The following is a 22,782-nucleotide window of genomic DNA, read 5'->3' as shown; positions in this document are numbered from 1 at the left end:
TTAGCATAACATAAGGATTTATATATCTTTTCCTATAAATGTCAGTATTGGGCTGGACATGGTGGCCCATGTCTGTAATCACAGCACTTGGGAGGCTGAGACAGGAAGGTTGCAAGTTTGAAGCCAGCCTCAGCAATTTAGTGAGACCCTGCTCAAAAAATAAAAATACAAAGGGGCTGGGGTACAGCTTGGAGGTAGAATGCTGCAGGGTTCAATCCCCAGCAACACACACACACACACACACACACACACACACACACACACACACACACTTTTCTGGCTTTGTTTACTGCAAAGGCTTAAACCCAGTAGCATTCCAGGGGCAATGAGCACCCTCACTGACAAAACATTGATCTCTAAATACCATTTCCCATTAGAAGGAATCAGACTCCTTAGAGAAATGGCTGATTCCAGTTCCAAGACCAGAAATAAACAAGATGAGGCTGGAACCTTCTATGGTTCCAGAAATCAAGAAAGCCCTGTAAAGGGGGCTGTGTAAGCCTTTGGCCATTATTTTCTCTTGACTCTTAAGATTTAAGATCTGGGTGAGACAGCACTGTAAATTTTTTCCTAGTAGGTGGCTTGCCTATTCATATATTTATTGGCTTTTGATAGCTTCACTTAAATGTTAATGGTTTGTAAGCAAATATCCAACAAGAACCCACTGGCTGGTTAAAATATAGTATATGGTGCAATAATATATTATGCTTTTATTTAAATAAGAAGTATATTAAGCTATTGACAAAAGTAAATTTCACTGCAATATAAATCATGCTTTCTAAAGATCACACTGAGTTATAATGACTAGGGCATATGGACAACCTGCAATGCAGCAGACCAAGAATAACTAATAACAAGGGCCTTTGGCTGTGGTGATAGAACTGTGTTCTCCTTGTATTTGCAGAACCCAGCGTAAGCTCCAGATCTGGAAGCTGTTTAGACTGTGCTTGGCTGCTCTCCAGGGTCCTGACCGCTCCATGAAGGCTCCTGGGATGGGGCCGAGAGCTGAGAGAGCTGGTGGCCTCTCTGGGCCCGCCCCATCCCCTTACCAAGAGCCAAGTGCTCTGAGGCTGAAGTCCAGACAGGGGCTGCTCCAGGGTCGCTTGGGTGCTCTGTGTTCCGCAGACTCCGGGGCCTCTCGCCTCGTTACCTGCCCTGGCGCCTGGGCCACTTGCCGCTGGGCTCTGGGGTTGCCTATTCATTTTTCAATGGTATGCTTCGATGAGCTCACATTGTAAATTTTGATTGAATCCAATTTATCAATATTAATGAGTTAATTAATTAATTTGTTTGCAATACTGGAGATTGAACCCAGGGGCATTCTGCTTCTGAGCTATGCCCTCATTTTGAAACAGGGTCTCACTGAGCTGCAGAGGGCCTCACTGCAGAGATGAGGCTGGCTGCGAACCTGCAATCCTCCGGTCTCAGCCTCCCAAACACTGGGATTACAAGGGTGCACCACCATGCCTGGCTTTATCAATATTAATTTAATTATTAATTTTTAGCATCCAGTCCACGAAGGTACTGCCTACCTCAAGGTATTATTTTTGTCTTATTATTGTTTTATATAGAGCCTTTATGGATCATAGCTCTAAATGTGAAAGGGTCATAAAGATTCTAGAGAAAAACATAAGAGAAAATGAGCAGACAAGCCACAGACCAAAACAATATATATAATGTATATATTTGAAATAGAAATGTGTGTGTGTGTGTGTGTGTGTGTGTGCTGTGCCCATGTGTAGAACCCCTACATATCAACAATAAACTAAAGTAACTAAAGTAAAATGGACAAAAAAGATACACAGATATAAGTCCAAACATGGTGTTCAATATCTTTAGCTATGGAGAAAATGCAAATTAAAATCATACTAATGAGCCAGGCGTGGTGGCGCACGCTTGTAATCCCCGCACTTCGAAGGCGGAGACAGGAGGATCGAGCAGGTTCGAAGCCAGCCGCACTGGCATAAGAGACCCTGTTTCCAAATGAAAATATAGAAATAGGTCTGGGAGTGTAGCCCGGAGGTAAAAGGCTTCCAGGAACCCCAGTACCACCAAAAAAAAAAAAAAAAATCATACTAATGTAGTACTTCAAATCTAGTAGGTTTGCTAAAACTAAATTCTGACAATGTCAAATATGACCAAAGGCATAGAATGTCTCTAAGTTTTATACAGTGCTTGTAGGAGTGGGAAATTACCTGGTTGCAACTTCTTTGGAGTGAGGGAGACGCACCCTGTATATATCCGTATCACTCTGAACTACATTATTATGTAAGACTACAGTGCACCGATGAAAGTAAATTTTTAAAAAGTTAACACCGGGCGTGGTGGCACACGCTTGTAATCCCCACGCTTGGGAGGCGGAGACAGGAAGATCGTGCTGGTTCAAAGCCAGCCTTGCTGGCTTAAGAGACCCTGTTTCCAAATAAAAATATAAAATAGGCCTGGAAGTGTAGCCTGGAGAAGGGTTTCCAGGAACCCTGTACCACCAAAAACAAAAACAAAAAAAAAACAAAAAACAAAATTTAAACACCTTTCTTCTTTATGTCCCTAACTATCCGATCCCTTGGTATTTGCCTAAGAGAAATCAAAACATACACCCAAAAAATACATTTATGTGAATACACATAACAGTCCCAAATTGGAAATAACCCAACTATCCCGCAGCAGGAAAATGAATGTACCAAGTGTGGTATATTCACACAGCAGAACATTTACTTCTCAGCAATGACCACAAGCGAGTTGGTGCCACAGACAAGTAGAGCAGGGAAGAGTCTCAAGACGTTATGTTAAGGAAGGGAAGCTCTCCTTGGTAGAATATGTAAGGTAGGACTTCATTTATGCGAGGTTCTGGAACAGACACGATTCATCTGGGTGAGAGATACCAGAGAACCGCTGATCTATGTGGACGGCTTGTTGGGAGAGTGGGAAGAACCGACAGAGAAAGAGTGAAAGGGGATTTTTCTCAAGTAAATAATGTTTGGGGAGGTGACCATAACAGTGAAACTCCTCAGACTGAGGACTGGCGACCTGTACCATTGAGTTAAATGATGCCTTAAAACATAAATAGAGCCGGGCGTGGTGGCGCACGCTTGTAATCCCCGCGCTTGAGAGGCGGAGACGAGAGGATCATGCAAGTTTGAAGCCAGCCGCGCTGGCTTAAGAGACTCTGTTTCCAAAAATAAAATGGGTCTGGGAGTGTAGCCCAGAGGTAGAAGGGCTTCCAGGATCCCCAGTACCACCCCCCAAAAAAACACCATAAATAGACAAAATACATAATGACTACAATAAAGTTTTGCTTTGGTTTAGTACTGGAGATTGAACTCTGGGCCATTCTATCTCTGAGCTACAAGCCCAGCCCTAAACATTTTTGTTTGTTTGTTTATTTATTTGTTTGAAAACAGGGTCTTGCTAGGTTGCTGAGTGTCTTGCTACATTGCTGAGGCTGTCCTCAAATTTATAATCCTGTTCAGCCTCCCAAGTACTAGGATTATAAGTGTGCATCACCACGTCGGCTTGTAATGGATTCTGGCACACAAAATATATATATTTTAAAATGTTTGACTTCATAATCTTACCAGAGGGAAACGACCTCTTGGCCATCCTCATTTGAACGTTGCTATGGTACCAACTCATTATTTTCAAAACTCTTAAGTAAAAAGAAGAAAGGAAGCATTTATGCTGCTTTTCTTATTTGAACTGTATTTCAGAACATCCAAATAGTTGAAGAGGAAAAGGTCTTTCTAATAGAAGAATTACAGCTTCTAAATTCAGAATGGGTGTGCAATTTTTAAAATCACCATTTTGTAGGCTCTAATGACATAATGGGGACGGGCAGTGCTCATCCAAGTGGTTGATCAAGCCATTAATTAGGTGAGAGGTTGATAAAACTTTATAATGGATCAATCAAGCTGCCCACACCTCGCCGAGCGTCGCATCCAAGCATCACTAAAAGCAAGACAAGCACACATTATGTTTTCTACCGATGTGTTGTGGTAAGACACTGACAGCACCAGCCCAAGCCTTCTTGCCAGGAAGGAAGGAAGGGAGGGAGGGAGGGAGGGAGGGAGGGAGGGAGGGAGGGAGAAAAGAAGGAAGGAAGGGAGGGAGGGAGGGAGGGAAAGAGGGAGTCCCTAGTTAACTTTCTATATCTAATTACATCTTAGAGAAAGTGAAGATTAGTGGGGAAAGTTGAAGTTGTCAAAAGAAATCAGTTTGACAAATCCAGACTGCAAAATTTTATAGGACAAATGGCTTAATTTCTTCAACAAATGAATGGTATGAAAATACTAAAGGTGAGTGGAAATGTTATGGATTAAAAGACACTCGAGACATAATATCCAAATGCAACCTGTGGTTGGGCCTTGTCTGGTTTTATTTTTTTTTTTTTCTGGCTCTGGGGGCTGGACCCAGGGGTGCTCTCGCACTGAGCTATAGTCTTCAGCCTTTTTAGTTTGAAACAAGTCTCATTAAGTTGTCCAGGCTAGCCTTGAACTTGGGGTCCCTCCTGTCTTGACCACCTGAGAAGCTGGGTTACAGGTAGGCACCGTGAAGGCACCTGGCACCTTGTTTCATGACTTTGTATACACACACACACACACACACACACACTGGAGATGGAACCTAGGGTCATTCTGTCTCTGGACTACTTTCCAAACTCTATTTTTTATTGTGAAACAAGGTCTCACTAAGTCAAGGAAGGCCTAAGTTGCTGAGGCTGCCCATGGCCTTGCCATCCTGTCTCAGACTCCCACGCACTAGGATTGCAGGTGTGCGCCACAATGCCTGGATCCTTTTTTTATTTACTTGTAATATTGGTGATCAAACCCAAGAAAATTCTACCCCTAAGATACACCCCTGACCCTTTTTTTTAAAGTTTAAAACAAGGTATTGCGAAGTTGCTAAGTGCCTCACTAAGTTACTGAGGCTGGCTTTGAACCTATGATCCTCAAATCTCAGCCTCCCAAGAACTGGATTTTTAAGAATACACTACCATGGCCAGCCAAGCCCAGCCCTTATTAATTTTTTTTAACTTATTTTGAGACAGGGTCTCACTAGGTTGCTGAAGGCCTCACTAAATTATTGAGGCTAGTCTCAAACCTGTGATCCTCCTGTCTCAGTCTCCCAAGTACAATAATTACAAGCATTTGTGAATTCTTTCTTTTAAAACAGGCCAATTACTTTAAAAAATCCTTTTTGGAGAAAATATGACAGAATTTTGAGAAATATTTTGAGAAGACATAATTGGATATTAAATTTTGCTAAGTGTAATGTTAGGCCAAGTCTGTTTTTAAAAGGCTTCATATGTTTGCAATGTACTCTAAAGAATTTTTAGGTGAAATGATATGGTATCCATGGATTTACTTTTAAAAAGTAACTCAGAGGAAGAATGAACTCTGGCTTTAATCCCTAATAAACCAATGGACAAACAAAGGAAGTGTGTGATGGCTACATTATACCATCTATGTATCAATTTGCTTGCCCATCCATCCATCCACCCATCCAAAATGCCCACAGTATCTGTTATTGTTTGGACTTTAAATATTCCCCAAAGGCTCATGTGTCCCCAGCCTGGCGCTATTGGGCGGTGACAACAACGTTAAGAGGTAAGGCCTTGTGGACCTGGGCAAGTGTCCTCAGGGGGATCATAGGACCCCAGTCCCTGCCTCCTTCTCTCTTTTGCATTCTGGCATTGAGGGGAGTGGCTTTTCTCTGCCCTGTGCTCCGTGCCCTGATGTGGCTGCCTCCCCACAGGTCTAGAAGCCCGGGGGCCAATCAATCATGGACTAAAACTTCCAAAACTGTGAGCCATAATAACCCTTTCTCCTCATAAACTGATTATTTCAGGCCTGCAGATCATAGTTTGCACTCTAAATATTGCCCAGAGGGTCATGTCTTATAACCTCATGGTAAAGTGGCCAATCTGGTCCCAGCAAGGTCGTAAAAATCTAAGATTCCCAGAAAAATGGTGTGGTTTGGGGGGCATCGAGGCCACCGTGCAACCAGCAACTGGCCATCCGACTCAGCTCTGCTTTTTAAGAATGTGATTTTGACCTTACACAAATTAGAAATCTCTCCTCTGCCCATTTTTCACCATGCACATCCAAACCAGTGTAGACTTGGAGTCTGAGTTCTTTATTGGTGACTCTGGGAGCCTCCGGGAAACTAGCCAGTGTCTCCTGCAAAGGTGGTGCCAGGAAAAGGTGTGGGGCTGGGCTGGACCAGGCAAGGGGATCATTACACCTGTGCCTCCCCAATGCCTCTTATTACATACCTCCATAGTGGGCTGCCAGTCACAAGTGCAAAGGGATGCAAAGCACATAGAAATTCTGCCCTTATGTGGGCCTTGGGATTTCTATCTTAAAGAAGCTACGACATTAAGCTAAGACAATTCCTGTTAGTTTGAAGAACTGAACGTGTCTTTCTGTTGCGGTCCCTTAGAATGGCTGCCCAACAGGATTCAGCAGTCCAGGGGGCTACCCATTTTTGCAAGAGTTCAGAAGAATATAATGCCATTTCTTCTCAAACTGATATATTGAAGAAAACTGGAGACATTTGATTTTAACATCATTTAAAATTAATCTCTTTGATCGTCTCTCCTTGGAGAGTTTTTTTCTTAACATTGAGACATGTCACTATCATATGCCTTGTTAATAATTTCTGATTAATGTTACTCAGAAAGTAAGATGAAACCTTTCAGTTTCTAATCTCATTTATTTTCTCCATCATGAAAAGCTCTCCCCCTCACTCCTTCACTCTATTGATTGTTTTGGTCACAGACTAGCTGCCTTTCATCCAAGCAGCAGCCCTGAAGACAACTCTGATAATTTTTTTCCCGAGCCACAGTAAGAATTTCTGTTCTCTCAGTTCTCATGACACATCTCATGAGGATGGAACTAAGAAGTAATGGAGAATTTCAGAGAATGGTTAGGAAGATCACAGATGGGCCTGTTTCTTGGTGTGAAAACTACCAAGAAAAAAACCAGTAGTCTCCTATCAAAATTTCTTCTAAATCATAGAATATTATATATCAAATCACATACCAAAATTTTTAACTAATGCATAGACTTTTGTGTCTTATAGATAAAAGTGAATATGTGTATGTGTACACTGCATGAAAATAATAGGTGTGTGTGTATTTATAGAAAGCTCTGTTTTAAGCAGTAGGGATAGATTTCTTAGGAATGTATTATTATTCAACTAGCTAGAGCTCTGAGCAGTATAAAACAGCACAGACTCAAAGGAGAAGGGACACAGGCTGTAAAAGCAAAACACATTGCCTACCTTCTTTCATTTAAAAGGGAGCCTTGTCATCAGGAGCCTGGTAGTCACCTGGTGAAAACTCACCACCTGAGGTTAATGAGGAAGTAGACACTGGTGCCCAAGGGGCCCTGCTTGTGCAGGCTGGGGTGACAAGAAAGAGTCACTGAGGGCTGGGGGTGGTGGCCACAGAGGGGCACCCAGAGGATGGACCGGGAAGAGGTGGACTCTCACCTGGGTTCCTTTCTGATAAAAGGTATATATGTGCCAGGAAGCTGGTTGAGCTCAGGTTCAGACCAGGACTCTTGAGCTTAGGTGCAGAACAGAACTCCCTGGGGGGCTGATTAAAACAGGTAAGCCGGGCATGGTGGCGCCCGCTTGTAATCCCAGCATTCGGGAAGCTGAGACTGGAGGATCGCGGTTCGCAGATAGCCTCAGCTACTTAGTGAGGCCCTCCACAACTCAGTGAGACCCTGTTTCAAAATAAAGAATAAAAAATAGGGCAAGGGTGTAGCTCGGAGGTAGAATGCCCCTGGGTTCCATCCCCAGACCCGCAAAAAAAAAACAAAAACAAAAAACAAAAAACAAAAAACAACCACAGGTAACCAGACAGTGCTCCTATGTCTGAATCTGAGGGTCTAGGAAGAGGCTGAGATTTTGCATTTGTAAAAAGTTCCCAGGTGACCCTGGGTATGCTGGTTGGGGAGCACATTGTGAGAATCACAGAACTCTGGGTAGGTCTTAAATCTAGACCTTGGCTTTTTCAGAACCCATAAGATTTAATCTCCCACTTTAAAAATTGGCAGATACCTGTCAGTTGTGTGTGTGTGTGTATCTTTTGAGAAATGTCTGTTCAGGTCATTTGCCCAGTTTTTTGAACTGGACTATTTGGTTTTTGTTATTGAGGTTTTTTTAGTTTCTTATATATTTTGGATATATATTAGTTTTGTTTGTTTGTTTGTTTTTGGTGGTGGTACTGGAGATTGAACTCAGGGGAATTCTACCTCCAAGCTACACCCCTTTTTAAAGCCCTTTTTAAATTTTTTGTTTTGAAACAGGGTCTCTCTAGGTTGCTAAGTCTCACCAAGTTGCTGAGGCTGTCCTCTAACTTGTGACCCTCCTGTCTCAGACTCCCAAGTACTGGGATTATAGGCTTGCACCACATGCCAGGCTGATATTAATCCCTTAGATAAGTAGTTTGCAAATATTTTTTTCCATTCTTCAGGCTATCTCTTGATCTACTGATTTTTGTTGTTGTACAAAAGCTTCTTAGTTTGATATTATCCTATTGGTTTATTTTTGCTGTTACTGCCTGTGCTTTGGGGGTCATATCCAAAACATTTTTGCCCACACCAACGTCTTGACACGCTTCCTTTTACAGGCCTCAGATCATTTCACATCTTACATTTGGGTTTTCGATCTATTTTGAGTTGATTTTTGTACGTGAAAAGAGATAGGGGGTCTAGTTTCACTCTTCTGCATGAGGCTATCCAGTTTTTCCAGCACCCTCTATTGGAGAGATAATTCCCACATATGTTCTTGACGCCTATGCTGCAAATCAGTTGGCTTTAAATAAGTGGATTTATTTCTAGGTTCTCTCTTCTGTTCCACTGGTCTATGCATTTGTTTTTCTGCCTAAGAAAATAAAGTCGGTATATCAAAGGGATACCTGTGTCTCTCATGTTCACTGCTGCATGATTCACAGTAGCCAAGGTACGGGATCAGCTGAGGACGAATCATCCCATCGTGCAGGGATGGACAAGGAAGACACAGCATGTGTACACAATGGATTATTATTATTCAGCCATTAAAGAGATGAAGTCCTGTCATTGGCCACAACATGGTGGAGCCTGGAGGCCGTTATGTTAAGTGAGATGAGCCAGACACAGACCAAGGCTGCACATCTCACTCTGTGGAAGCTAAGAAGCCGGCCTCTTAGACGTGGAGGGCAGAAGAGTGGCCACTGGAGGCCGGGAAGGGGAAGGGGAGGGGCACAGGGAGGCTGGATAAGAACTACTAAAATACACTTAGCTGGGAGGAGGAAGTTCCAGCGTTCTCTAGCACAGTAGGCTAGCTGTAATGTATAATTTATTACATCTTTCAAACTAATTAGAAGAGAGGCGTTTGAAGGCCCTTAAAACAAAGAAATGTTAAGTATTTGAGGGAATGGAGACTCTAATCATCCTGAATTGATCATGATACCATTTGATTACACCTCTATCAACGCATTACACTTTACCCCTTCAATGTGTACAATTAAGTCTCGATAAGAAATTAAAAATCTAGAAAACTGGCAGAAGACCAAGGCCTTTCCCAGAAGCCAGTTCGCAGCTTGCAGGACCATGTGATCTATGGGATATAAGAGGCAAAATCATTCCCATATCTCTGGCATGAACGCGGGCTGTGCCGGGGAGTACCATAAGAAGCCGGGGGACTGTCCTCCAAGGTGGTAGGCAGGCCTCCAGAGCCAGCTAATGTAAAGAGGAGCCATGCACAGCGGGGAGCTGACAGTCCTGAGGCAAAGCCTGGGCGCCACTGCCTGGGGCAGTGGCTGCACTGCCCAGGACGCATGCGCAGCTGCCCAAGCAGAGAGAGGGGAGGGAGTCTTGCTGGACCCTCAGCTCCAGTGGAAAAGCCTTGGTCCACAGGGCTGTGCGTAGCAGGGAGACCTTGGGGCCCCTCCCAGTAGCAGGGAGACCTTGGGGCCCCTCCCAGTAGCAGGGAGACCTTGGGGCCCCTCCCACCTTCTGGGACAGGGAAGGGCCACACAGTCAAGCAGGACCACTCTCACCACCAGGCAGCAAAGCCCGGCTCAGTCTTTCCTGCCACGTTGCTGCAAAACAAGATGAATTATTTCTGGGAGCCTACGGTTCAGTATGGCTAGGAGAGTTACAAACACTGCACTGCATACTTTCAATTTGCTAAAAGGACAGATTTTGTTTTGTTTGTTTTTTGGTGGTACTGGGGTTCCTGGAAGCCCTTCTACCTCCGGGCTACACTCCCAGACCTATTTTATTTTTGGAAACAGGGTCTCTTAAGCCAGCACAGCTGGCTTCGAACTTGCGCGATCCTCCTGTCTCCGCCTCCCAAGCGCAGGGATTTCAGGTGTGCGCCACCACGCTAAAAGGAAAGATCTTAAATTAAACTACCCTCCCATACTGGGAACGCTGTAGGAGCCATGGATATGTTAATTATCCTGATGGTTGTTTCAATTTGGGTTTTAGGATGTCCCCCTTCCCCAAAGTACAGTCTCCAGCGCTGGAAGGTTCAGAGGTCAGAGGTGACAGGCACAGCAGGCGGAGGTGGGTCACGGGGGCGTGGCCTCGGAGACTGACTCTGTCCCTAGCTCCCTCCTCTGTGTTCTCTGCTCCTAGCTGCCAGGACCTAGAGCGGGTTTTCTCCACCATGCGCACTGCTGCCACGGAGTGTGTGGCCCATGGACTGAAACCACGGAGCCTCTGGAACTGTGAGCCCAAATAAACCTTTTGCCCTCTAAGTTTTTCTTGTGTCAGGTATGTTGGTCACAGCATCAGAAAAAAATAACTTAAACAGTGGCGGTGGTCACTTCAGAATGCACACACGTATCAAAACATCGCGTCGTACCCCTTAAGTATAGACAATTTTGCTAGGTGCGGTGGTGCATGCCTGTGATCCCAGTACTTGGGAGGCTGAGACAGGAGGATGGCAAGTTCAAGGCCAGCCTCAGCAACTTAGCAAATACTCATTAAGGTAATGAGGTCCTGTTTCAAAAATGAAAAATAAAAAGGGCTGGGAATGTAGCTCAGAGGTGGAATACCCTGGGGTTCAATTACTAGTATCACACACAACCTCCCCAAATATAGACTTTTTTTTATATGTCAATGATTGTTCAATAAAGCTGTTAAAATAAATCCACAAGGTCTAAAACATGAAAGCAAAAGCCTTTGTGAGCATGGGGAGACGAACATCTCCCTGGTGAGCCCTAGCCATGAGTTCTTCTGTTACCGTCTCTTTTATCTCCAGAGAACAGTCCATCATGGCCCCCAAATCCTGAAGAGCCCCCCTGGTCCCCAGTAATCCCTCCCCTTGCACTTCTGTCTCTGCAGGAACGGTGCTTAAAAATCATCCTGTCTCTCTTCTGCCGGCAAAGTCTTACCCCTCATCGGGGCTCTGCTCATGGTATAGAGAAATCTTCACATTTCTCTTGTCGTCAAAATAAAATGAAAAGAATAAAAGCTCAAGTCTCCCCATCCAGGGCTTCCTCAGCTTCTCCTCTCACAGACAACGCTGTGGTGAACTGCTTGGTCTTGTGTATTCTCACTTCCAGTGCTGCCACCATCCTCTTTTGATCTGGCTGGTCCCGCCCCCTCCACCGTTGCCTCTCGTGTTAAGTTTCCAAGACGTTCCCTCGATCATGGATCAATAAATACCCATCGAGCCATGTACCAGGCACAGTCCTCCACGCTTGGGAGGGAGAGGTGAGAAAAACAGGGGTCTGTGCCCCAAGAGCTTGTCATCCAGTGAGGGGAAGAGAGAGAAAACCAAAGCACATACGGAAAAGGGAAGTCCCATGGTACGTTAGAAGTTGACCAAGGGGGAAGAGGTACGAGAAGAAAGGAGAAAATGGGGGCAGGCTCGAGATTTAAGCTGCAGGCCCTGGATCAACATGCTGGATCCAAATCTTTTCCTTCAATTCAGTTAAAAAAGGATGAAGGACAAATGTATTTGCTTTGATTATGGGATTTTTGACTTGCTAAGCTATCTGAAGAGATCCATTGCAAATTCCACTGAGGAAAGGACCCAGCCTGGAGTTGAAAACACAGGAGAAGAAATCTGCCATCTTGGAAAAGAAGAATCTGAGATTTCAGGACCAGTGCAGGGACAGGGGCATCCCCCGCCATCCTGTCCACTTAATGTGGGATGTGAGGACGTAAAGCCTTTCGTTCCAGAAGGAGAGCTGAAGTGTCTATAGGGGGTCTCTGGGGGGGTCTTAAAGGAATCGAGCAGTCAGGGATAAACCAGTGGAATAGATGCAGAAAGCAGGCTCCCCTGAGGGTGAGGGTTCTGCGCTGGGCACGCATCTGGGCAGAATAAAAGCAAAATCCTCAAAGGGAAGATGCACAAATTCAACGAGATTTAAACACAATTATGTCTTGAGTTGTTTCAGACAAGCCTGCTTCCTGGGCCCCAAGCATGCAAAGCTGCAGAAGAGGGGGCAGGAGACACAGAGACCCAGCCTGGCTTCCCCTCCTGCATCGTCACGGTGTGGTCGTGGATTCATCAGCAGGAGAAGTGAGTTCACTGGTAAGTGGTTACCTGGTGTTGAAGAAACAAGCTATTCTCTGACACCTGATACAGTGTGGTGAGGCAGGCTTTACTCAGGCCCATCACCATAGGTGTAGGGATCATGGCAGTGGGATTTTGTAGTGGGAGAAAAGGACTGGCCTCAACTCCAAATGTGACATGGGTAAGTGGGAATTGATAGCTGAGGAGCAGGGTGGAGGTCAGTGGATGGAAAATTACTAAGACGGAACATCTTGCTCCAGAGGATTCTTACTGAAGACACATGGGTGTCACTTGGGTGTTGGAGAACAAGTATCCTTATCAGATGTGGATGGGATTACATAGTAAGAGTGTGGGGTTCTTTCTGAACCGACTTAGGAGGTTCTTGCTAAAACTGGATTCCACATGGAAGATGGGTTTAGGACAAGGTTCAGGAGCCTGAACAAAATTTGGTCAAGCAAAGAATTTTTGTCACCAAGTGCCCAAGGAGTTGTCTTAATTTGAAAATTGGAAGTTGGGATGCACCAATGGCTTCTAGGCTTCTAACTTTTCTTTTTTTCAGTACTGGGGATGGAACCCAGAGGTAGTCTACCTCCAAGCTACACTCCCAGCCTGATGTCTTATTCTTTATTTTGAAACAGGATCTCACTGAGTTGCAAAGGGCCTCACTAAGTAGCTGAGGCTGTCCAAAAACTGAGATCTTCCTGTCTCAGCCTCCCAAATGCTGGGATTAAAAGCATGTGCTACCATGCCCAGCTTAACTTTTGATTTTTTAACAATGTAATTCTTTTTTTTTCCAAACAAAATCTTGAGTGAAACCCAGCATATAAAATAAACAACAGTGGATTCGACCTGGGCTGGGGGCCCAGGGACCGGTCCAGCCTACTACCTCCTCTTTCCCCTCTTGCATTGGACTTTCTTCAAAGTATTTATAAGAAAAAGAGGGGGCTCCCAAGAATAGGGTACTGTATCTTATGATTCTAACATGTACACAAAACAACAAAGTGCCAAGGACGGAAATAGTAATTTAAGGAGATCACTTACTTTTAAGAAAAATATAAGGAGAGAGTAAAAGTGAATACAAGCAGGAATCAAACTGTGATTAGCATCCAGGGTGAGCCATCAAGGCATGAAAGAAATCAACCAACCTTCAGAGGGAGAAAAGACCCCATTTCTCCTATCAGAGCAGGAGGGATGACCCTTACTCTGCTCAAATAATCTCCCAGTAACAGGGATGGGACAAATGAATCTGTCAGTCGTCAGCCATCAGAAGCTTTCAATACACCTTAGGGATGACCAAGCAGCTCAGTTCACTCATGAAAACAAACTGGGAGGAAGAGGTAGCATGCACCAACCTTGATTCCAAGCTCAATATTTTCTCCTCCATACACATCCATCCCGGGATCCAGAAGACCGATTTCACCAAAGAACTTCCTGTTGACCACGAAGGAACAGCCAATCATGGCCGGTGTCCTGTAGGAGAGAGAGAGAGAAAGCTAAGCTCTCAGAAGTAGCAGTACCAGAAGCCCTTCTGGAAGCACCTAACAGCCATAACAGGTGCTGCCTCCACTCCTGCCTTCCCCAAAGGCCTCAGTTTCCACACACTCCCTCCCTTCTGAGGCTGCAGAAAAAACCAGGGGCCTGGAGTGTCTAGGGACAACCTGGCCCTTGCCAACTGGATGAGGACTGGTCCTTGTATCACATGGCATCTGCACACACGGAGGTGGTTCTCTTTGTGTTCTGGTGAGAGCTGAGGGACAGCATGGGGGTCCACCAGCCAACTCGGAGAAGCTGGACAGGGATGAGTAAGCGGCATCTGCCTCCAACCCCAGGAAGAGAAGAGGTTTTGCAAACTGGGAGCACAGAAGGAAACTGGAGAGGGAAAGTCAATAGCAAAGGATCCAACTTCCACATCATGGAAGACAGTAGATTGGGATGCTTGGTCTTTGGAGAAGCGAGAAGACTCAGGGATACCAATGGCCATCTGCTGTCAGTCACTTCCTCCCAACCCTCAGCCCTGCTCAGAGATGAGGCCATCGGTGCCCCTAGGTATTGATCATAAATGGTAGAAAGATGACCTCAGTCCACAGAGAAGGGGGCTGAGTGAGTGGGAGAGAAAGTTCACCTAAGGGACCCCTACCACTCTATTATTTTTGCATACATGAATCTCCTTGATACGTTCTTCTGGAGTAGGCTAAGGGTGCAGATTTATGCAATGAAAAGTCACGTGAGGCAATATCACACAAGGGTAAAAGTGCAAGAAGGGAGGGAAATGCTACGGTCACGCGCCCTGCTCACTGCAGTTTTGTAGGGTGCATGGAACCGTGCATCATAACGAGAGGCAACGCACCAACACAGACTCCATGCTGGATTACACCAGGTATTGCAGTGTAGCACCAATAAGCCATTTACTACGTCTTTGCTCTACTTCCAGATTTACAGGTGTCCTCATATAATAAATCATTCAGCAAACATCTTCTCAGCGTCTACCAAGTCGAAGGCATTTTTATGGTGTTCTAGTGGGCAGAGAAACATAAGGCACACTTCTTGGATTCAAGCAACTAAAAGTAAATATAATAATATTCTAGTAATTACTATTGAAGCCCTGTATCACGTGATTACTGTCTCAAACGCAAAGTATGAATTATTTTCCATGCACCTTCTTGGGTATCCACCTCTACCACCCTGTGAAGAAGGTAGAACCAGCCTCCACCACAGCTGAGGCACAGGGAGGTTCAGTGCAGTGGCCTGCCCTGCAAGGCAGAGTGGAATTCAGGGTCCGTCTAACTTAATATCAAGGCTCTTGATTTTTAGCCTGTATTCTTAACTGCAGTCTTTAGAAAAGAATTCAAGGAAAAGCTAACAAACCCCCACACTACCAAAGACCAAAATACCACGAAGATGCTTTTCTGGACAAGAGTCTTCTCATACGGGAGGCTCAGGGAGGCCCCACCGGGGCACCAGGAAACTGTTAATTAGGCAGAATTCTCTAGAGCTGATGTGTGGACCGCAGTCTCAGACATGCATCTGCTCATTCTGATTTCTAATTTGATTTGGACCTTAATGTCTAGATTTCTGGCTCCATGCTCTATCTCTTGGTACCCACGTGGCGAGGCAGCCGGGGGCTCACTGCGGAAGTGTAATGTTCAGCGCTGAATGCAGATACAGCCACTGAAAGCTGTGAACGGCGTGAAATTAATAAAGCATGCTAGATCCTCGTTCAATCTCTACAGAGTGTTGCCATGTGGATTAAATAAAAGAAGACAAGCAATGCACCCAGGACATGGGGCAGGAGCTCAATTAATAATGTGCCTCTGCCCTGTTTTCCTCTCCAGATCTCCTGGCAATCTCGCCTCTGTACCCAGGACACTGCCCTCTACTGTTGTAGCGCTCCATCCTTGACTACACCAGGGAGAGCAATGGCGTCCTTGGTTGTCCTTCATCCCAGCCTGGGCCCTGCTAGAGAACCTGGAAAAGCACAGTAGGAGCCCACCCTCTGGTCTCAAGGAACTGAACCAGCAATGAGCACCAGTCCCAAACTGGGTCAATCAAATCATGCTTCTCCTGGAGCTTGGAATTGACACAGAGCTGGGATCTCTAAGTAGACAAAGACCTGCATGTGAGGGCTCTGGTTGCCACTCTGAAGCAGCAATCATGGTCCCCCTACGTGTGAAAGATTGAGCAGGGGGTGGAGACACAGGCGGGGTGGAGACAGAAGACCATGGCGGGAGTGGCCATTGGGTGACTTTGCCTCCCCATCTGCAAAGCAGCTTGGTTCTGCTCTCTGCTCCTAGATCATAAAAGAGTCCCCTGTGTCTCAGAGATCAGTCCTCCCAGACTTAGATGGTGTTAGATAAGTTTCTGTTCTAACTAAACGGTAATAATGATGTAAGCTATCCTCTCCTACTTCAGTTCCAAGGAAAAGGGATGGGAGTAGTATCACACAGTCAGAAAAGGGAACTGCCAAAAAGAGTCATTCTGGGAGAGCTAAAGACAGGGGCCACTGAGACACATTAGAAACTTCCGCTTGGAGCAGTAAGGAGCAACCCGGGCTTGCTGGGGTCTGTAGAGGAGAAGGGACAGGGAGGCCCTGGTCTAATTTTGTTTCCTAGAGAGCAACTGTGAGCACATCAAGCATTCTGATGGGTTAGAACAATCTCACCCAGAGCCTTTGCTCAGAGTTTGAAAATGTCCACCATCAATAAGCATATGTACTTAGGGCCCTGCACCAAAGCTCTGCTTTCTAATCCCCAAAGACAAGAGGTGCCACTAAAATCACAGGAACAGCCAGGTCACAAATGCTCTGGAAAGAATAGCTTTGGGCACAGTCACATGGGGAAGAAAAAAAATTCCAGGGATTGATTGAGGTCCACTGGTATCGGCATCGCCTCTAGAGCACCTTAGGAAATGCAGATTCCTGGCTCCACTTCAGAACCATGGGATCTGATTTCCAGAACCAGGACTCAGGGATTTGTGCTTACACCAGCAGAGCATCCTGTGAAGTCTCCTCTACACCTGACTGCAGGCCCTTCCTGAGGGCGGAGAAGTGATCCCAGAAACTTACTGTGTTTCCAGGGGCCAGTGCCTTAGCTGACACGGGGCAGGCACACGCTCCGCACTGCTGAATAAACGAAGGTGTGCAGCAGATCTGCGTGGGGATCCCTGGCAGGGAGGGCTGCGGGAAGCCTCAGGGACCAACTAGAGGAGGGGAGTGGGCTTTAGCAAAGCATGGAAGGGATGCTGGAGAGAAGAGAGGGGAGAAGATGGGGTATGGAGAGAGACGAAGAGGAGGAAGAGGGAGGGATAGGAATCTCACCACTTTCAGGCCCTCCTTCCCTCTAGATCTGTCTCGGATGGCCCTGTGGGCAGTATCCTTTTCTGTCAAGCATTCTGGTATTTTAGTAGAACTTGGCTTCCTCTGGATGCTATTTTTTGGTCATGGGTGGTAAAGAGCATAGGGTTCACAAATTGGCTTGTCCTCAGCCCTCTCTGCCGATGCCTGCTCTGCTCTGCTCTGCTCAACCTCTTGGACCAGGTTCTAGAAGAGAAATCTTGGAATTCCTCACAATAGAACTGGGATGTCCCCTCAGTGCCTCCCCAACAACACAAGGTCAGGGCAGACAGCTGCCTTGCTGGTACCAGGGTCCATGAAGGCCACAGCAAGCCAGGCTGCTGGTCCCAGGCCATGAGAACCCAGACACATGTCCCAGTGCAGAGAGATGCAGAGTAAACAGGGATGACTATTGCTGATGGTGCCATGCTTAAAGGTCATGGTCACAGTCAGCCACAGTGTCCAGAAGAGATGGACAGGGCCAGGTGTGGTGGTGCACAGCCGCAATCCCAGTATGCAAGAGGCTGAGACAGGAGGATCACAGGTTCAAGGCCAGCCTGAACAACTTAGCTAGACTCAGCAACTTAGAGAGACCATGTCTCAAAATAAAAAGGGCAGAGGGTATAGCTTGGAGGCAAAATGCCCCTGGTTTCAATTCCTAGTACAAAAAAAAAAAAAGAAAGAAAAGAAAAAAGGAAAAGAAAGAAAGAAAGAGAAAAAAGATAAGATAAGATAAGAAGAGAAGAGAAGAGAGAGAAGAGAAGAAAGCCTTACAGGGAGCTGTGGGAGGAAGAGGAGCCTGGATCAAGCCCCAAGATGAGCCCTCAGGAGGTGGCCTCCCCTCGATCAGAATCTTGCAAGCATGGGGCTTTCCGCACAGCGCTGGGAACAGTCAAGGCTCCTGGTGGCTGCTGGTGACTCACTGGTAAGACAGGAAGGCTAAATAATGGAAAGTCACATCCGGGCCCGGCGGGGCTGCCCCTGTTGCTGGTGAGTTCAGGGATCCCGAGTCCCTGTCCTCCGCCTGGGGGAAGCAGTTGTCCAGTCAAGGCCACTGGCCACCGCAGGTGGGGCCAAGTCAGCCAGCGTCGTCCTTATGATCAGTAAACCCAGGGCAAAGCGCGGTGGCCCCCTTCCCCTCTGAAGCGCCCTCGCCACCTGCCCGGCCATGCGAGCCGAGCCACACTTGAAGGCACCTGGGGCTGATGAGATCCTAGAAGGCGCACTTACAGCCTCATTCTTCAAACTCTGCCGCGATGACTACCATTAGTACAAACATTTCAATTCAAAATCATTCATAGATGATAATCATATTAAGGGATCTGCCAAAGCCTAATAGCTCCATTACAGAGGAGAAGAACAGAAATTAAAAATAATCACTTTTATTGTTGCTGTTACACAAAATATACGTGACACGCACAACAGTTCCAGCTGAAAGAGAGAGCTGAGCAAAGGAAGAGAGTCAGGAGGTGCTGGCAGTCCCAGGAGTTTCTACCGAGAGATGCGGAGCCTTCATTACTTCCTTTTTATATATACTTTTATTGGTACATTGTAGTCTCACAACATAATGCAGTTCACAGTGGTGGTGGCCTACAGCACACAGCACTTGGTGGGCTTCCCTGGCTCCCTCCCCACTCCCCCTTTCCCATGCAGGATATTGAGATCAACATTGATATTCTCACATCTGTACAGAATGTCAAAGGGCCCAGGTGTCTGTGTTCAACCCTCCTCAAGGCCCTCCAATGGCTCCCTATTCTCTTCTGAATGAAGTACAAAGCTTTCCTCGGCATCCCTGCCCTTCTCAATTCCTTTCCAGCCATAAACCTTTACGCACCATGGCCCAGCTACACTGGACCATGTTTTGTTCCTGAAATAAGTCCCAATAGACGCCTTGCTCTCGCGGAGACCACTTCCATCTACCCAAATCTTATCTGCCCTACAAATTTTCTTTTTGAAAAACAAATTAGCTTGTGCTAAGAAAATAAATGCACATCCCTTCTAAAAAATAAATGTCAGCCGGGCGTGGTGGCACACGCTTGTAATCCCCGCGCTTGGGAGGCGGAGACAGGAGGATGGCGCAGGTTCGAAGCCAGCCTCTCTGGCTTAAGAGACCCTGTTTCCAAATAAAAATATAAAAAAAAGTAGGTCTGGGAGTGTAGCCCGGAGGTAGAAGGGTTTCCAGAAACCCCAGTACCACCAAAAATAAATAGATAAATAAAATGTCAGCAAAAAAATAAAATAAATAAGGAAAAGAGCAGCAACAAAACCTCCAGGACTCTCAGGGGTAGGCACTCAACTCTCTGGTGACTGTCCCCTTCCTTTCCAACTCACATCCTCTGGCAAAAGCCCAGTGGTGGCACGCTAGATGCACTGCCTGCTCTCCTCCTCTGCGGCACAGCTGGATGTAGCTGGAGAAGCATGGGTCCACGCTCTTTCATTTCACTTTAAATTCAGCACCTTGAGTCCTGAGCACTGCCCTTTGAACTTTCTATGAACTAAGCCCACCCCTCGCTCGCTCTCCTCAGGAGCTCCCCACATCACTCCCTCCTCAGACTCCAACACCACCTCCTTCTTCCTCGCTCTCCACCATGACCTTGCTCCCTACTTCCCTAAGGGAACAGCACACCACAGGGAATGTCTGCATCCCACATGGTCCGCTTGACTGGTTTCCGTACCTGCTTCTCTCCCTTTTTCTACAACTACAGAGTCCATATCACTCTTCACTGAAGCTACCCCAGCACCTTAGCAGAATTTGTCCCCTCTTGCTATCCATAGGCTTCACTCCAGCAAACCTTATCCCAAACACCCTGCACTGCCTCAGCCGGATCACTCCCAGCAGCCTAGGCCTTCTGCAAGTTCCCTCTTGACCCACTTCCCTTCTCTTCACTGACCCAGCAGCCCTCTCTTCACTCTGCCTCCTCTTAAAGCCAGAGAATGCAAAGGGCTGTCTGCATGCCCGTGACTGCAGCTACTCTAGAGGCTGAGGCAGGAGGACTGCAAGTTTGAGGGCAGTCAAGGAAACATAGCAAGGCCCTGTCTCAGGCTGTGGATGGAGCTCAGTGGTAGGGTATTCCAGAGTTCGACCAGAAAACAGAAAGCAGCGGGGTGTGGTAGTGCAGGCTTGTCATCCCAACACTCGGGAGGCTGAGACAGAAGGATTGCAGGTTTGAGCACAGCCTCAACTACTTAGTGAGGCCCTCTGCAACTTAGTGAGACTCTGTTTCAAACTAAAGAATAAAAAATAGGGCTGGGGGAGTAGCTCAAAGGTTGAGTGCCCCTGGGTTCAATCCCAAGTACTGCAAAAAAAAAAAAAAAAAAAAAGAAAGAAAGAAAAGAAAACAAAAAGCAAATAATTCCTCCCCCGCCCCCAAAAAACTTATACTTATACCTCCAATTCCTGTCTATGCCCCCAATTCCTTTGTCTACTTCTCTTCTAAGCTTACTCAAATAGTCTCCCAACCCCACTGCCCCCTGCAGCAACATCTTTCAAGGTCAGAGATGTCCTGTCCCTCTGAAGCCCATGGTCAACTCTCAGAGCTCACATCAGGCACACCCTCTTAGCCAATGACACAGCTGGCCACCCCTTCCTGTTTTTAGATGCAGGGCTCCATCAGGCATCCAGGGCATCACACATACCAGGCTATCCTCCTGGTCACCATTCAATCATTTTAACCAGCCCTCCTTTTTGCTTAAAGTTCGAAGTTGAAGAACACCAGGATATGGCTCTTGGATCTCTTCTCTTTTCCAGCAATATGCGCCCACTGGTGTTCTTGTCAACTCTCCTGGCTTTCAAAAACACTTGTACTCTAATAGTTTCCAAGTTTACTCTCCACTTGATCCTTCCATGGAACCCCAGATGGGTATATCTGAGCCCACTTGAAGCCTGCACCGTGGCTAACAGAACTCTTCCTCGCCAAAATGAAACCTTGAACCTTCTCCCATTCAAACTTGGTCCACCCACACTCTTTTGTGTGTGTGTGTGTGTGTGTGTGGTACCGGGGTCCCTGGAAGCCCTTCTACCTCCGGGCTACACTCCCAGACCAATTGCATACATTTTTATTTTGGAAACAGGGTCTCTGAAGACAGCGCGGCTGGCTTCGAACCTGCGCGATCCTCCTGTCTCCGCCTCCCAAGCGCGGGGATGACAAGCGTGCACCACCATTCCTGGCCACCCACACTCTTGTCTTACGAGAACTCCATTCACCTAAATGCTGACGTAGATAATGTCAGGGTGGGTCTTGGAGCCAAATGGCCATAAAATCCTCATGGTTCCATCTCTAAGCATATTATTATATAGAGTTGTAAAAATGATCCATTGCATGGGATGTGTATTTTACCGCAATAAAAATTGTGGTTATGGTGATGATCCGCAAGACTGCATTGTTCCAGAGAGTGAAGGGTCAAATGGTTTTACTCATATGTGGAAACTAGAGATAAACTTGGAAACAAAGGGGATTTAAGATAAATAAAGGGAACCACTAAATTAATAGCAGAAGGGGATTTGGTGAAGGAGATGGGGAGGTCAAAGGGGAGACTTGAGGAAGTCAAGTCTATGTTCACATATGATGCTTTCAATGCCAATTTTAATATTATGTATGGGGAGGGAGGGAACGAGGTGGGACTTGGAGTGAAACATAGCAAGTGCTGTGTGCATGTATATTTCTGTGACTCTGAACCTCTTTATGATATATAATTACAATGTACCAATAAAGAAAAGATTACTTGATCATATTACTTTATAACTGTGAACCCCAAATTTCCCGTTGCTATTAGAAAGGGGAGCAGGAGAGTGGAGTGGTGGTTCTATCCCATCTTCCCTCATCCTTGGAGATAGATTTTCTAGCATGCTGGAGATAAGTTCTCATAATATTTCGAGTTTCACTCCAAACACACTATTTTCATTCTGGGTTAAGTGGTCTGAGTACCATAGCAGTCAGTCTGGACTGGGTGGAAAACCACAGACCCAAAGGCTGGCACACTAAACTGGAAGTTCTATCACCTCCTGGACAGTCATCCAGCCACCTGTGACTTTGTTTCTCCATTATTCCATTGGGCCTGGGACTCTGCCTTGATTACCTAATAGTATTGTACTGAGAACCTAACAAAATATTAAATATAGATGTGCTTTGTGTATGACAATGTCCATGACACATGAGAGCTGTTACCAAGAACTTTTGATAAAGCAGAGCTGCCATACATGGTGGTACACTCCTGCAATCCCAGTACTTCGCAGGTTGAGACAGAAGGATCACAGGGTAGTATGCAGTAACTTAGACCCTGTTTCAAAACCAAAAAAAAAAAAAGGGTAAGCTTAATGAGAGAATGCCCCTGGGCTCAATCCCTAACACCAAAAAAAAAAAAAAAAAAAAAAGGGTAGAGTTTGGGTAAGTGTCCCCCAATGGCCCGTGTGTTAGAGGCTGGGTTCCCAGCCA

At 46.1% G+C, this 22,782-nt stretch overlaps 1 protein-coding gene across 1 annotated transcript in view; it reads right to left on the bottom strand.

Moving 5' to 3' along the window:
* GALNT17 (polypeptide N-acetylgalactosaminyltransferase 17) overlaps window positions 1-22,782 on the bottom strand; it is a gene marked incomplete at both ends in the record, with an annotated part of 480,311 nt that overhangs the window by 86,464 nt on the left and 371,065 nt on the right. The window contains one exon of the mRNA XM_080703050.1: window positions 13,875-13,992. Within this exon, the coding sequence (XP_080559176.1) occupies window positions 13,875-13,992 (118 nt within the window). The remainder of the gene's footprint in view (window positions 1-13,874; window positions 13,993-22,782) is intronic.

Source organism: Muscardinus avellanarius, assembly GCF_963383645.1.
Source record: "Muscardinus avellanarius genome assembly, chromosome: 10".
NCBI classification, from domain to species: Eukaryota; Metazoa; Chordata; class Mammalia; order Rodentia; family Gliridae; genus Muscardinus; species Muscardinus avellanarius.
This window is presented reverse-complemented; position numbering and strand designations above follow the sequence as displayed.